Genomic DNA, 17,536 nt, shown 5'->3' with positions numbered 1-17,536 from the left:
TACATCCTCCAAACATGAGATACCAGATATGCCATAGGTACAGTTTGCCCTGACATCCCAGACACCAGTCTCCTCCACTAGTGCTAAAGTCAAAGCCCCCAGTTCTCCCCAGTTACACGTCATGCTCAGTTGCGCGCGCATTCAGGTCATAGGTTTCTGCTGATCCTGCAGCTTTCTCTATGTATCCACCCACATGTGACGTTTCTTGTGATGTTTCTCTGACATGTACAGTGCACGCCCATGTGAACGCCTTTTTACACGCCTCCTGTTACGCACATGTGTTCTTATCTCTTTCTTTTCACCTGTTACGCCTACTGTATTGGTTTTCATCATACTGTATTACTATATATAATGTGTAATGCTAATAAAACGTTGAATGTCCCTTCCTGAACCTTAGAGGTGATGGAACATGATATCCAATCCTCGAGGATTCTCCATTAAATTTTCCATTAAAGCCCGTATGACTCAGATCCCACGGACTCTGCCTCTCAATGAGCTGTCTTTTATTGATAATTATATGGAAAAATGATACGGTAAAATTAATTTACCACATAATTTGGCGCCCGAACAGGGACCCCCCCTTCCCCACTCGCCGGCGATGTTACGCAGGCTTTGACCCCTTCTACAGCCGCGACGGAAACCGTGCACGTTTGCGGGTTTTCCTGCTATCTTCCCTCGGGCCCACGGGGGAGACGGAGACTGCGGTCCGGCGTCCAGACGAGGCGGTGAGGAATGCGGAGGATCCCGACCAGAGCCCTAGTCGAGAGAGCAAGGTCCGAGGTGTCCGGAGGCCCACCTGTTCCGAAGCGCATGCGTGGTAACGTGATGCGTAGCAGTCCGATGTGGTAGCAGTCCAGTCCAGTCCAGTTTCCGAGGCCTTCAGTTTCTTGCTTCCCGGTGAGTACCGTTGTTGGGAACGCATCTAGACGGGTTCATTAATTTGTGCCCGGTCAAGACAGGTCTGGGTACACAGACCTGGTCCAGACGTGTCCACTTAGGTGAATACGGTCCGACGTGTCTCTTTATGGGACCGGTATTGTCTGTACTGTTTTAGCAGTGCATCTAGTTATCCAGTATTCTAGTATTGTATCTCGAGATTTTCAGTATTTGTGTTTTATGTACCAGGTAAAATCAGTCTGAAATGTTTCAATGTATTTTAATGTCGTGGTATGAATGATTGTTCATTATTGTGTTTACTGTGTTCGCGTTTAAATCAGTTCGAAAATGCCACTGTTCTCGAAATTACGTCAGATAGGAACTAGGAAAGGGATACTCGAAGAAGCAGTTCCCGTCCCGCCTAGGGACACTCCAGGATATTTTATGTACCATAAGCATGGCTTAGATGCCGTACTGTATCTAGATTTATGGGTGGACTACACCAAGGGTCTGGAAGAGAAGTATAGATGGCCTGTCTCAGGGACATGGGATGCTGAATGCATCATGAGAGTAGAAGAAGCATTGTGGAAAAAGAAAGCCAGACAATCCCAGAAAGATGCCATTGAATTGTGGCGTAAAGAATCACATAGAAGAACAGAGAAAGAAATCAGAAAAGCAGAGAAAAGTAGAGAAGAATCTGAAAAAGCCAGAGAAAAGGAGTTACTAGAAGAAGGCGAACAAGTCAGATTAGAACAATTAGACCGTCAAAGACACGCACTCACTACAGGCATGTATCCAGTTCTTGCCGAGGGCCTGCCCAAGGCGACCCCGGAAGTACCCCGTAACTTGCCACCACCATTGGTTCCGACGAAACTCCGTCACAAACAGATCGCAGCAGACATATTTCTTTCCTCCTATTTAGATGACGTCGCTCCAGCATATACTGATATACCCGTACCACCCGTTAATAATGTACAACAGCCTGCTCCGTCTGTTCATTCCACTGTTCAAGACACGACCCCTCCACATCACCATCTTCCCGCGCCTGTTGTCACTTCCCCTACTGCTGTTACTACTACTACTGTTCCCCCTACTATTGGTCCTCTCAATCCTTTTGCGACAGCTGCAACCCAGAGTCCACCCCCATTACATATACCTCTTATACCCGCCATGACGTCAGCAGCTACAACCCAGTCAGTTCATGCTCTCGCCTCCGCCACAGGGGGTGCCGTAGGAGGCCACCTTCGCACCCCGCCACAAATTAAACGAATGACGGTCAGAGAATTAGCATTGCAACGTACGCCGAAAGCGGTCACATATGAAAGCCTTAGACAGTATATTACAGATTGTAGATATGACCCAGTACCTGGCAGGGAGGGAGACATGATGTTAGTCTCGTTACGTCTACGACGCGTTACAGATTATTTGATGTTATTACCAGAAATGACAAACCATCTAGACAATATATATCATTTTATTAGAACAGGGGAGAGACCAGAATGTATTCGTGAGGCCATGGCATATCAGAAGGCTGAGACACAGGGTTTGATCTTACGATTCCTGATTAATTGTTTGATAAGGGAACGAGATCGGCCAGGTGCTGTCAAAGAAGAGATGGATGTACTAATGAAATGGAGTAATAATATTGCAGATTGTAAACATGATAAAATTGCATAGATGCTATGTACAGAAAGATCCGTAAAGAAATCGTAACAATGCACGAAAGAAGCAAGGCTGAAAGGGAAGCCGAGTCTGACAAGAATGAATCCTCAGAGGAGGAGAATTTAGATGATACAGCAGGAAATCAAGGCACAATAGCGTACGTAGGTAGAGTGAAGCTTCCTAAACAGTATCCTTTTGACAGACCCATTTGTCTAGAAAACAAGAAACGTTTCCTTTCCCCCATACCAGAACAATGTTCTCTTGAACATGTATTTCAAGACACAGATAAAATACTGAAAGAAAGAATAGGTTACCATGAACTTAATACGATGCGTGATCAGGAACTAGCCCGGTCAGCAGTCCAATGGGCTGGGAATGATAGTATATATAAAGATGATTCAGTAGCGCAAACATTTTTGAGCCTTTCTCCAGACGAACAGCGACTAGCTGGTATGTACATGATTCAACATCTCATTACACTATATGAAAGCCAGCATTCTGATCCAGGTCCCCTATATAATGTATTGGAAGAGTTACTCCTGAAAAGATGGAGAGGCCTAGGTACCGATTTAATTAATACCATTCTAGAACAACGTTACAAATACAGAACTTTCCTGACTCCACATTTTGTTTCTGTTCCACCTCCAGTAAGACAGCCTTTTCACCTAGACAGACAGAATCCCTTACAAGAAGTTCATCCCGTCCAGATTCCAGGGGGTACGCTTCAACGCGTATTCGTATACACACCATTAAGTAAAATGGAATTACTGGAAATGAAGAAAATAGTGCCTTGTCACGATAAGGATCCTGCAGGGTTTCACCGTGAATTAAAAGACATGTTACTCATGGGAGATTACACGTATCCCGACATTCTTAAAATGTTAAAAGTATTGTTGCCAGCAGGTATTTACGAAAAACTTAAAGAGAAAGAATGGAAGGTGGGAGATAAAAAGATTATTTGGACTGAATTAGAGAACGAAGAAAATACACGTATTCCAGGTACAGGTCTCGGGGACAAAACTAAAGCATTACCAGGATTATTGGTACAGGTTTTGCCTAGACTATTGTCAGTTAAAAAGGAAGACTGGGATGCAATCTCAGCCTGCAAACAGAAACAAGACAAAGACACTAGTGATTTTTATTCCCGATTCGAGAAATGTTTCATTATTAATAGTGGCCTGAAAACAAGTAGCGAGTCATATCCACATCTTTTTGTAACCAAATTGGTCGAGAATTCCTTACCCCAGGTTAAAAACAGAGTATTGAAAGTCGAAAGCACATGGCAAGCAAATACGCCTTCCCAAATGTTACAAATGTTACAGTACCACCAGAATAGAATTAGAGAGGAACACGATCATGAACAGAGACGTATGAAAGACACAAAAATGAAAGTACTAGTTGCCCAGTCCGTCCCAGCAGATGGCCAGAAGAGGGGTAACATGCAGAATACACAGACTAGTCATTCTGCAGCTCCTGTTAAAGGGAATTGCAATTATTGTAAACAGCCAGGTCACTTCATAAATGAATGTGCCGTTCTAAGACACAATATTGCTACAGGCAAAACGAAAGAAAGACCGCGTCCGCCCAGACCAGAACACGTTCCACAGAACATTCCACAGACTACGCAACATCCACCGAATGCACAGCAGCAGACAGTAGCTGTACCGCAACCCCAACCCATTGCCGCAACGCAACATGTCACACAGCAAATGTACCAGTATGCACAGTCCGATTACCCCGATTATCAGCAGTATACATGAAACAGCCTAGAGAGGGAGGTTGGCTTGCCCCTTATCGAGGTTCCTGTAGATCAAGATGGTCCCTATGTACATAGTCAAGTATTAGGGAAAGACAGAAAATTTATGATTGACACAGGGGCGAGCAGAACTACCATTAGTCATGACGAGGTTCCAGGGGCACCCCTCTCAGGCTCACAAAATGTTTCCCTTGGATTTTCAGGAAAGCCTATTGTTAACGAAGTATCGAAGCCAGTTCCCCTTGCAGTTGGTCCATTGTCTCGTACTACAGATTTGTTACTTACGAAATCATGTCCAGAAAACTTGCTTGGTATCAAAACGCTGAAAGCTCTAGGAGCTGTAATATGTTGTTCTCCAGAAGGAGTGAGATTATTTTTACGTGACTTTAAGGGTCATTATGTGTTGAGAGATTTTGATGCAAGATTGAAAAATGTTCCACAGCATTTATGGGCGCAAGGTCCAACTGATGTAGGTTGTATGCACATTACTCCCTATCGTGTCACACTCAAGCAAGGTGTTGTTTTGCCCCGAATCCGACAATACAAATTGCCCCCCGAGGCTGTAGCAGCCTTACTGAAAATTATTGACGAGCTCATTGCCCAAGGAGTAGTCGTAGAAACTGACTCCAATGTATGTAATTCTCCAATCATTCCGATTCTTAAACGAACTGACCCAAATGCACCTCCAGTCTACAGATTGGTGATCGATCTTCGAGAACTCAATAAATGTATAATACCACAGTACCCAGTAGTCCCAGATATTTTGTCACTATTGACTGCCATTGATTCCGAAACTGCGTTCTTTACTGTAATCGATCTCAAGAACGCCTTCTTTAGTGTCCCCATTCATCCCGAAAGCCAATACCTTTTCGGGTTCTGTTTAAATGGCCGAAGCTTCAAATTTGCACGTGCACCTCAAGGGTTCACGGAAAGTCCTAGTATTTACAGCCAAGCACTGAAAAGACAACTAGACAGTATTCACATGCCTACTGACACTGCTCTGCTGCAATATGTCGACGGCTTGTTAATCACAGCACGAACCGAACGTGACTGCGAACGTGCGTCACTGACAGTCTTGTATTATCTGGCCGAAAAGGGGCATAAGGTATCCCCTTCGAAGCTACAATTCTGTGCCCAGCAAGTGGTATACCTTGGACACTTGCTGTCCAAGAGGGGTAGACAGTTGACACCAGATCGTATCCAGTTAATTGCGCATCTGCCACAGCCCAAGACACAAAAGGAAGTACGGGCCTTTATTGGCCTCACTTCGTACTGCAGACAATGGATTCCCCAATATGCATTTCTAGCCAAGCCACTCATACAGTTGACAACACAGGAGGCAGCGACTTCGACTGTCCTCCCTTGGACTCAAGAACATACACAAGCCTTTAATGACTTGAAGAAAGCTTTATGTCAAGCACCAGTTTTAGCGACACCATGTTACAGTAAACCTTTTACACTTTTTGTCACAGAACGCGATGGCACAGCATTATCTGTTCTCACACAAGATCAAGCAGGACACCACAAGCCTTGTGCTTATTTTTCTAGTACATTGGATCCAGTAGCCCAGGCTTTGCCTGCGTGCCTAAAATCAGTTGCAGCAACAGCTCTAGCTATCAGACAAAGCGATTCCATAGTGTTAGGGCATCCCTTGACAGTACAGGTTCCACACTCCGTGGAAGTTCTTCTGAACCGAACCCAGACTCAACACTTGACCATAGCACGACTGACAGGTTATGAACTGACACTGTTCCAGCCACACATAGAAATCAGACGCTGCAACATACTCAATCCTGCCACATTGTTACCATCGAGTACAATTGATCCAGCACCACATGACTGTGTAGAAGTCATTAATACAGTGACAAAGCCCCGACAAGACTTGACAAACATTGCATTGCCTGACCAGACCTGACACTTTATGTGGATGGTTCATGTATGAGAACAAGCACAGGAGAGTTAGTGGCCGCATATGCAGTGACCACCGAAACCGAAGTCATAGAAACACATCGTATTGACACACTATCTGCTCAAGCTGCAGAGCTCATTGCTCTGACCCAAGCCTGTATACTAGCCAGGAACAAGAAAGTAAACATATACACAGATTCACAGTATGCATTCGGAGTCGTTCACGACTTCGGTGTCCTTTGGGAAGAGAGAGGTTTTTTAACTTCTCACGGTACCAAGATCCAGGATGGTCCCCTCATTCAAGCCTTGTTAGAAGCAATACACTTGCCTACAGCCATAGCCGTTATGAAGTGCAAAGCACATACCAAAGTCACTGACACTATTTCCCAGGGTAACGACCTGGCAGATCGAACAGCCAAACTCACAGCTCAGACAGACATACCGACTGAAGTAACTTCACTGACACATTGCCTGACAGTTAAGGATCCCACTCTAGAAGTACTCGACATACAGACACATGCAACCCCAGATGAAATCAAGAAATGGGCTGAACAAGGAGGGATCCAGACAGATCAGGGATGGATGACAAAGGGAAGAGCCACATGGTTCCTCCCCGACTCTATGGTTCAAATCATCATTAACACAGCACATAGTCCAGCACACTTAGGAGAGAAAGCCATGTTAGACAGTTTACAGAATCTTTGGTTCAACAAACACGAGCAGCAGCGAAACAGAAAGTGCGTACTTGCATGATCTGTTGTCAGTTCAATCCAGGCAAAGGTGTTCCCGTGCAACAGGGTGGATTTCATCCTCCTGACCATCCTTTTGAAGTCCTCCGGATGGATTATATCCAGATGGACAGATGCCGAGGATTCAAGTATGTCCTCGTAGTCGTATGTGCTCTTTCCCGATGGACAGAAGCATATCCAGTTCCCGATTCCACTGCTGTGACCACTGCCAAACAACTGGTACGTGAGTTTTTGCCGCGATATGGTTTGCCCCGTGTCGTGTACTCTGATAATGGACAACCATTCTCGTCCGAGCTTATGAAACAGGTATCACTCCTGTTAGGTTACCAGTGGAAGTTCCACTGCGTCCGACATCCCGAAGCCGCAGGTCTCGTAGAGAGACATAATCAAACCCTGAAAACACGCCTAGCAAAAATTTGTGCAGACAAAGGTGTAGATTGGATAGTTGCCTTGCCAGTTGCACTCTTTTACATGCGAATGGTAGCTCATTCTAGAACAGGGTTGTCTCCGTACGAGATTGTTTTTGGTCGTCCCCCGAATATGTGGGATACGCCTATGCCTAAACGCATTACAGATGTTGAAAGTACTATGCTGACAGATTATTTGGCTTCCTTGATGTCTGCACTACAATCTTGTCGTTCACAGGTCGCGGCTGCCTTTCCAGACAACACCCAAGTAAAACCGCATGAAGTCATTCCCGGAGAATATGTTTTTGTGAGGAACTTTGACAGGAAAAGTCCGCTGGAACCCAGATGGAAGCAGCCAAAGTTGGTGTTGATGTCAACAAGGACCGCAGTCAAGCTGGAAGGACGCAAGGGATGGCTGCACTCCAGCCACATTAAAAAATTCCATGAACTATGTCCAGAAACCCCGATTAAGGACTGCCCACTTTTAGACACTGACTCTAAACTCCCCCTGCTAGAGAAAACTCCCCAAGAGGAGTATCGTGCCAAGTTGAGGTCTAGTAAGTCAGACAGCGTTTAATTGTTTAAGTCCCCCTGGGTGAAGCGGTTAGACAGGTTTCTGACATGTAAAAGATAGACCCACATAACAAGAGAGATAGACAGGAGATCAAAAAACAGAAATATTGTAAAAATCTCCGAAGTCGTTGCATTATTACGTTACTTTTTATGTTTTTTCTGAGTCTTACGATTATTGGCATAAGTTTAATGTTACATATTTTCTTTCCTCTTGATTCACATGTACATACTTTTTCCAATGATACTGTAGAGCACACTTTTAGTGACCTGCCCCCACATGAACTTTCCTATCGTCTAGCGCTGCGCAACAACACTTTTATCAGTATGTTACACCATTCTCACCAGACCAGCAATGCCACCAATTGCTGGATATGTGGCCGACTCCCTCCCTATCAGAAATACAAGGGAGCTCTGCCCCTTTTTCCTTACCCGTTTACACACAATGGTACATGTGGAGCATGGTTTACTTTAATGTCATCATTAGACAGTGAGTCCGAAGTTTCCCAAGGTAATTGGATATGGGGATCCGGAATACAGTCATGAATAAAATATGTTTCCCAGACGAGGAGGGTCTTCCCCAAAGAACAGGAACCGATTTAGAAAATGAAGTGTATGGATTAGGAAATTTTACACTTAATCTCATGATTTTGAACGTCCAGTCTGAGACTAATACAGACTTGCCATCTATTACAGTTTTACCAGTGAAAGGTGAATTATGCATTAGAAAGAATGGTTCAATACATCTAGGACACAGTGATTGTAGTACTGTGGTCGAATTCAGTGATAACGGAAAGTCTACGTTCAAAGCTTCCCGCCATTCTTATTTTATATGTGGTCAGACAGCCTATGTACGTTTACCATTAGATTGGGACGGGACATGTTACATTGCATTCCTATTGCCACCTGTTTTCCTAGCCCCGCCTGATTATCATCGAAATTCACGTCTTGTGCATGTAAGACATAAGAGAGATCTTCCTCCTGTTATCGATTATTCCGAATCAGCATGGGATCAGTATAAGGATTACATTAAAGGTTACTTTTGGTTCGTAGGTCCTGTCCAGAATAGTAAAATAATACGTAGATTGACACGTACCCTTGAAGCAGTAGTGAATGAGACTACTTTTGCCCTAGGTAACTTGACTGAAGAGCAGTCTGCTATGAGACTTGTTGTTCTCCAAAATCGCCTTGTCCTTGACGTCATCCTGGCCGATAGGGGCGGGGCTTGTAGAGTCATCGGATCTAGTTGTTGCGTGTTTATTCCTAATAACGCACCGTCAGTATACAAAGCCATCACCAGGCTTCACGAGATTGCCCACCTGATACACCAGAATCCAGGCACCTGGACTTGGTCCGGTTGGTTCTGGAGTGTGATTTCCGCCTGGGGATGGAAAGTATTGTCATTCCTAGGAATAATACTCCTTATAGTATTCAGTTGTTGTCTTTGTTTACAATGTGGGCCAGCGATCTGTGGCTTGTGCGCCACATCATGTATTCCCCATCCAATTCCACGATCCCGAGCTCGAATGCGAAGGACGAGCAAATGATGTTATATGAACAGATAGATGGTCTCATGAACATAGATATATCCTGAAGGGAACGTAGGGGACAAGGAGGGAATGAGGTAAATCGACTTTTATATGACCAGGTATGTCCCCTATCGTGTACCCCAACGTCCCATGTACATGCATGACCTCCGTGCATTTTCCCTCCATGGCCGAAAATGAAGACGCAAATGCATTTGCGTCCAACGATAACATGTTATCTACCAAGTTCTCCAAGAAAGCAACATTAATTTGGTTTCTAAACGTATGTTGCCAACGTCTTTACATGATGCGCTTTTAATGCGAAGCCATGTTTTCCTGGCTCTGCCGAGCTAGGCCCTGAATTGAGGCTCCGAAGTCTCTTCTGTTTCTGAAAGCTGCCGTTCTGGTATGCATCCCTGACCCCTGCCTTACTTCTCGCCCAGCGAAGCGGTGCCCGGCTCGGCCTGGCCTGCCTGCCTGCCAAAATCGTATTTTGCCTACAGTTATCTGCTCAGCCTCCTCGAAAACACATTCCAGTCTAGTGAAATAGGTAAACATATTCCCGGCTGCAGAGCAAAGGGCCCGGCCTTCCTGTCCTCCTTGCAAGTGATTTACTGAACCCGTTACCATGGTAGGCCCATGGCTCCGCGCATTGCACCAAGACACGTATGCACGCACTAGCATTCAGTATTGAACGGCCTCTGCCCGAGAGACCTTCAGACACTACATCCTCCAAACATGAGATACCAGATATGCCATAGGTACAGGTTGCCCTGACATCCCAGACACCAGTCTCCTCCACTAGTGCTAAAGTCAAAGCCCCCAGTTCTCCCCAGTTACACGTCATGCTCAGTTGCGCGCGCATTCAGGTCATAGGTTTCTGCTGATCCTGCAGCTTTCTCTATGTATCCACCCACATGTGACGTTTCTTGTGATGTTTCTCTGACATGTACAGTGCACGCCCATGTGTACGCCTTTTTACACGCCTCCTGTTACGCACATGTGTTCTTATCTCTTTCTTTTCACCTGTTACGCCTACTGTATTGGTTTTCATCATACTGTATTACTATATATAATGTGTAATGCTAATAAAACGTTGAATGTCCCTTCCTGAACCTTAGAGGTGATGGAACATGATATCCAATCCTCAAGGATTCTCCATTAAATTTTCCATTAAAGCCCGTATGACTCAGATCCCACGGACTCTGCCTCTCATTTGAATGAGCTGTCTTTTATTGATAATTATATGGAAAAATGATACGGTAAAATTAATTTACCACAGTCCCTGAAAAGAAGAGACCCGTGGAGGCACCGAGAGACGTGGGACATCTTGGAAGATTCACGAGAAGCTGACTGCGCAGCACCCGAGGCACCCGAGGCGCTGTGCTATGGGGTTTGAGAAGCCCCACCACCGAGCAGCATCTGCACCGAAGATCAGCCCCCCAGCATCTCCACGATCTGCATGGGGCCCTTTTGCATTTTGCCACTCGACGCGTCATCCCGTTTACTGGCCCGTTGGCTAGTGGTCATCTTGGCGCCAAAATCCGAAATCAACACCGCTGGTCTGGTTGCTCCAGACTGGCCCTCGCTCCTGTAAAAAGGAGCAGCCCCTCTGACCTTGCTGGTCCGAGTGAGAAGCTTGGATCGTTTCCTGCGTGGCTTGCATTAGCCAAGGCCTGTTTGCTCCAATCAAGAAGCCAACACCGCCATCAGCTAGAGCCGTCGTGGCACAGCTCGTGATCGACTCCTGGATGTCCTCGACCTCTTTGTGTCCACGTGGCTGCAGAGACAATCTTCACTTCTTCGCCTGTTTGCACCCGACATCGCCTGGTTCCCTCCTGGTTCCACGGTAGTCACTGGCTAGTGTCTTTGAACATTGTCCCCTCTGCTTTCAGGTCTTCACCTCTACAGATCCACCCTTGGATCCACCGGAACTCTCCTCGACGACCCGCCTGCAGGATCTTCATCTACAGGCTCCATAGACCAGCGCGACGAAACCTGACACACTTTGAGACATATGCACCCGCTTCCTGTGGGTGAGGTAACCCTGGCACTCCGGTGCTCCTGTGTAGCAATACACCTCTAATGTCTATGTTCCAAGTTGCTAGGTTCTAAGTCATCCGGAAGGTTCCCTTTTCAGTAACTTTGTACTTTTTACGCACCATTGACTTTGCATTGGGGCATGCGTGTGCTTTAAGCGCTGCACCCGAGTCCCGCGGGCCTTTCCCGGCTTAGTCACTGCTAGTCCCGAACAGCTCCAGCGATTCCCAAGGCCCGAGGCCTACTTCCTTTTCGATTAGTGATACTTATACCACTATTTTAGTATATGGTTTGAGTGGCCACCAGGGCCTTTCCATATTGTGCAACTTTTGTATATTTAAACAGTGTTTTGTTTTAACGCATTTACTTCTGTGCTCATAAAGAGTATAGGGGATACTTGTAGTAAATAAATATATATATATTTTCAATATATATCTGTGTGGTGTCCTTTCATTTGGTATTCAAGGGGATTGTATATGGTAAAACAGCTTGCTTCACATGCCTTTACAGAGTTTAGCCTAAGACTGCTTTGTCTAGGATAGCTGGTCTATAAGGCTGACTTACAACCAATCATCATAAGGGTTGCTTGGCATGGTACAAGGTGATCATTAGAACTAGTGAGCATCATATACCAGGCCAACTTCTCACAGTAGCAGCATGCATTCCCAGCAGTCAGCTGGGATTTGTGGTCCTATAGTGTACACCGTGCAAAGTAAAACTTTCCCTGAAAGTTTCAATTCTTCAGCTTTAAGAATTTGGAGAAAAAAAGTTTACAAATAAAGAGAATGTACCTCCTCAGTCTGGCTTTAACACTTTTTTTATGTAAAATGTGGCAGGTGGTGGGAATCAAGGTCGAGGAAAATATCAAGGAATTCAGAATAAAAAAATATGTAACATATTTGAGAATGTTTGAGAACACAGGCATGATTTGAGCCCATCATTCTGGGGTCCTCTGATAAAAAATGTATTTCTCTCATTTTGCTTTCCACCAGGAGATTCCAAAAACACCAGACCATGCCCCTTCCAGGACTTTCTACCTGTACACAGTAAACATTCTCTCCACAGCAAGAATGCTTCTCCACCGCTGCTACAAGGTACAAGCACTATATGTACAGTAAGATCTATAATCTTGGTAACCATGTACTTGTTCAGCACCCTAGCTGTACTCGGGTGATCTAAACTCAAAGAACTAGAACAACACTTAAGCAATTCACAAACAATATCTTATTTTTTATTTGAATTTTTTTTCTGAATATTATTTGTAGTGCAATATTAGCAGCATTGTTCAAAATACTGCATGCAGAGTGTCCACACGTTTGCATAAGATTTCCTAGTAGCGTAATACTATTAATTTGCATATTGGAACCATATTAATGGTTTTAGTATCATGTTTGATGCATGTTTTGCAACCTGCGCTTTTTCCAAATTGTGGTTTTGGGATGTTCCCTCTAATATCTTCTGAGGAAAAGTTAACATAATTTTTACTTTTGTTGCATCATTATAAGATCCTAATATATTAAACAACCACAGTACACAATTATTATATGGCTAAATGCAAAAGGTCTGCCCTTTTTCTGCTTGTCGTAGGTGACCTATACTGATGCTTTTCTAGTTTGTTGCTGCCATTCTCACTAAATTATGTACTTTTTGTGATGTTCCAGACTGTTGCCAACTTGATTGAAAGAAGACACTTTGAAACAAAGGAGAACAAGTGAGTTGTATTTCTCTGTTAAAGAGTTTCATTACTTGTTTTTGGGACAGAAGTACGACGATTGCATTTTGCGACTCGCTAATTGCATTGCTTTGTGACTCGCAATTTGCAACTCGCAAAATGCAGTGTACAACAGTGTCTCAGACACTGTTTGCGATTCCCAATGGAGACGCAAATTGCATGCCTCATCTATATTCATGAGGCAGCACAATTTGCGACCCCATTGGGAATGGCAGATGACCTTTACTACGCGGGAGTTTCACCGCAGTAGGTTTACAACACAGGTTTTACAACGCAAGTTGTTTCAACGATTTGCACTGGAGGGCGCTGCAAGCTAAGGAATAATACGATTTAATATCCAACACCTTCCCTACTGTATGTAGACTGGTGTTGGAATAGTAAATCGCACTGTCCCCAAGTCCAGCACCCTCCAGCGTAAGTCGCTGAAACGACTTGCGTTGTAAAACCTTCGTAAAACATGATCATGTTGTATCATCATATATTCATCTGGAATGGCTAGCACTCCCAGGGATGGTGGCCTGCTGGGGTCAGCAGACCACTATGTCTGTTTCTGCTTTTTCAAAAACTGATATATGTCTCTCAAAGATATATTGTTGCCGAAGGTAAGTAACTTGTTCAACAGTGCTAAAAGACATTGGCAAAGTGTAGGCGAGACCTATTGGCTTAGCCAGTGATTTTTTTCTATAGTTAAAATATTTTGCTAAGCTTCACTGGGCACACAGGACACATACAGTATGGGCAGCAGCAGTGCATGTTTCCCTAACACAGACAATCGCCACATCATAACAGAATGACAGGCGTTTAGCTTTCGCTAACATACATGGGACACATAAAGTATGGGAAGTGGCACTACAGCTGTTACGCACATACACAGAACAATTACATCCCAAGCAACAGCAGTGCAAGCTTTCATTACACAGTAAATAGTTACAGCCAGGACATTTGCAAAAGCATTTGTTGTACAACAACTTATGTGTCTTTATTTGATGACATGGGAAAATCTTCATCTACTACACAACATTAAAAAAAAGTTACATAGAAGACAATGATGTAGGAATCGAAGAATGTAGGTGGAGAATAAGGAAGTAATATACATTTGCACTGTTAGGGGGTGCAACGCTCCCAATAACCAGTTTTAAACTCCCACAACCTGTTTTAATAAGAATGTTAATTCAAGCTAAATTCAAGTTTAAGCGAATTGACATAAACGCACACTTTGTAACTAATTAATTACAACTATCTGAGTTAAACAATTTGTAATTTAAGCAAATTTAATTTGAACTATTAAGGGTATTTTCAGATGTCTGGGGGAAGGAATTAGTTTTTGGGATACATTTACCATGAAAAGCAAACATAACTTTAAACTTTAATGCAAAAAGTAAATAAGAAATGACAACTTAAATATATATATATATATATATATTCAATGAAAAAACCATAGGTTATAGACCATATATAGTTAGGAATTCGCATTTACAAAACCTTATTTTACTCGCATAAAACCATTGAAATTCCATATATAGTTAGTTGCGCTAACTATATATCGCGCACCCGCAATCCACTGCTGATGATGTCACATATTACATCATTCATGACATGGTCAGTGACATCACTGATGACATCACTGATGACATCTCAAATGACATCACTGATGACATCACTGATGACATCTCATTTGACATTACTGATCACATCACTGATGATATCATTCATGTGATAATACGATGAACCTCTTCAGACTCTAATATAACCTTAGATACAATCAGTGTAAACAGACACTCACAGACTGTCACTCATCCATGGAGTTACTCACACACCTAGTCAGTCATGCAAAGAATCAATCACACCTCCATTTCCTCAACTATACAGTTATACAAACTTTACTTATTCAAACATATACTAACACATATTTACTCTCTTATACAATCCCTGATACAAGTTCACAATGATCCATACAGCCACTCACACATTCACTGGCTCTTATGCACAGTTATTTATATATGTCAACTCTCACATGTACTGTGTTTTACATATGTACTTACTTTGACATGTAGCACTGAGATATCCATTCACTCACCAATACACTCATGCACACAGTCAACCGCCCATACAGCTGTTACCACATGCACTTTTGAAACCATACCTCTAGTGAATCAACTGCTCACACATCTATGCACAGAGTCATACACCTCCCAGCCACCCACACACACACTCAGTCTCCCATACAAATACTAAGGTAACCAATCAATAACCCATATAGTTACTCATATAGCTACTTATCAACACATGCAACAGTTTACAGAACAACAGACATAATGATGCACAAATTAAGACAGTTTAGTCACTAACCCATGCACTCAGTGAGACACATTTAATCACTCACTCATACAGTCAGTCATGCACCTACTAAATCCTTCATCCAGACACTTATACATCCACTCATTCTTCAATATGTAAGACATATTTTAACTTCACAGAAACATACAGTCACTGGATGTTGTCATCAGTGATGTCATTTGAGATGTCATCAGTGATGTCATCAGTGATGTCACTGACCATGTCATGAATGATGTAATATGTGACATCATCAGCAGTGGATTGCGGGTGCGCGATATATAGTTAGCGCAACTAACTATATATGGAATTTCAATGGTTTTATGCGAGTAAAATAAGGTTTTGTAAATGCGAATTCCTAACTATATATGGTCTATAACCTATGGTTTTTTCATTGAATTTCAATGGTTTTTTAAATGCAAATTTCTAACTATATATGGTCTATAACCTATGGTTTTTTCAGTGAATTTCATTGGTTTTTTAAAAGCTAACATCTGTAGCTGTAAAATGTATTATTCTTTAAATCCCAAAATATATTTAGATGTTTATTGATAATTTTTTTTTTAATATTTTTTTTCTTCGCTTCTAGTTCGCGAACCGGGAAGCTTTCCGTTAGCTCATCTTGATGCCGCGATCTAGTCCGCGAACCGGTCAACGTTACGTTAGCGGAACAGTGACGCGCCGCGGAAGCGCGACGTATCACGTTATCGCGTAATGCGTCTAATGACGCGCCGCGTTAGCGCTCCCGGAAGTGCTCCGGACCGCGAACCGGAAGCGATCTGGGACGCGGCGCGCGCCGCGTAACGTAAGCGGAACAGGTCATGTGACTTGTTTATCAAACTTCTCATTGGTTCATTTCACTTTTGGTTTCCAAATGATGTATGACTAGGTCATGTGACCTAAAAATAACACTTTTCATTGGCTCAGAACTTTTGTTTTCCCCAAATCAAGTAAACCCCTCCTTATTTCCTCACTCTGACTTTCATCTTGGTGAGAGAAAGACCATTTATCTGAAGATCCACAATGGCTTCCATTGTTGCTGCAGCTGGTGCACCCCCACCACCACCTCCACCTCCCCATAAGAAGAGAGGACCACCCAGTCAAATTATGACTAACAGAGAGGAGGAAGATGAGGAAGAAGAAGAAGAGGAGAGAGAGGGACAACAATTTGTTGATGAGTTGCCCCGGGTTTCTAAACGAAAAACCAGTTTCATCTGGCAGTTTTTCACCATCCCTCCTGGAACCAAGAAAGTGAATGCAAAATATGCCACCTGCCTCATCTGTGACCACAGATTGTCGAGAGGCACAGAAAAGAAGTACAGTATGGGGAACTATACAATGCACCGTCACATGAGCAGGTGGCATCCCTTGAACTACAGCCGGGCTGAGTTGAGGGATCTTGAAGACAATCCGACGGCAACTCCTGTGGCAAGATCTACATCCACATTGTCTTTGACGGGAAGAGAGGCACAAGAGACTGTGCCAAACATCCAACGTAACTTCCAGCACATGAAGGTGTCTTGTATTTACTGTGGTGCTATGCTGTCATATGGCAACATGAGTGTCAACCTCATGAACATTGCATATGAAAATCATAAGTGCCCTAATGCACCCAAAAAGTAATTTTCTTTTTTTTTGCTCCAGTTGAGCCGTTTTGAAAGCCTGTTTTTTGTTGTCTCCCCTCCTTAAAAAACACAAAAAAAACATAAAACAGTTCTAAAAATACAAAAAAATCAAAAAATGTTCAAAAAATTACAAAAAAAACATAAAACAACAAAAACAAAAAAAAACAGTTCTTTTCAGAACTACCTCCCCTTTCAAACAAAATTGCTAGAATGTTTATCACTCTGGCAAGCTCTATTTCTTTTGGTTCGCTTCAAGTTCGCTGACCGGTTCGCGAACTTTAAGCGAACTAAAAAAAATATTTTTTTTAAAAAAAAGAAGAGTTAGTATAAGGGAAGTAAACAGAGAATAAT

The 17,536-nt window shown here is 43.3% G+C and overlaps 1 protein-coding gene across 3 annotated transcripts in view; it reads left to right on the top strand.

The window, feature by feature from the left end:
* POLR3C (RNA polymerase III subunit C) overlaps positions 1–17,536 on the top strand; it is a 192,042-nt gene that overhangs the window by 149,379 nt on the left and 25,127 nt on the right. For all 3 annotated transcript variants that reach the window (XM_086945359.1, XM_086945360.1, XM_086945358.1), the window contains exons 12-13: positions 12,487–12,588; positions 13,156–13,205. In XM_086945359.1, coding sequence (XP_086801485.1) covers positions 12,487–12,588; positions 13,156–13,205 — 152 coding nt within the window. The remainder of the gene's footprint in view (positions 1–12,486; positions 12,589–13,155; positions 13,206–17,536) is intronic.

Source organism: Lissotriton vulgaris, chromosome 12 (assembly GCF_964263255.1).
Source record: "Lissotriton vulgaris chromosome 12, aLisVul1.2, whole genome shotgun sequence".
NCBI lineage: Eukaryota > Metazoa > Chordata > Amphibia > Caudata > Salamandridae > Lissotriton > Lissotriton vulgaris.
Note: the sequence above shows the minus strand (reverse complement) of the source record. Positions and strands in the feature narration are given on the sequence as shown.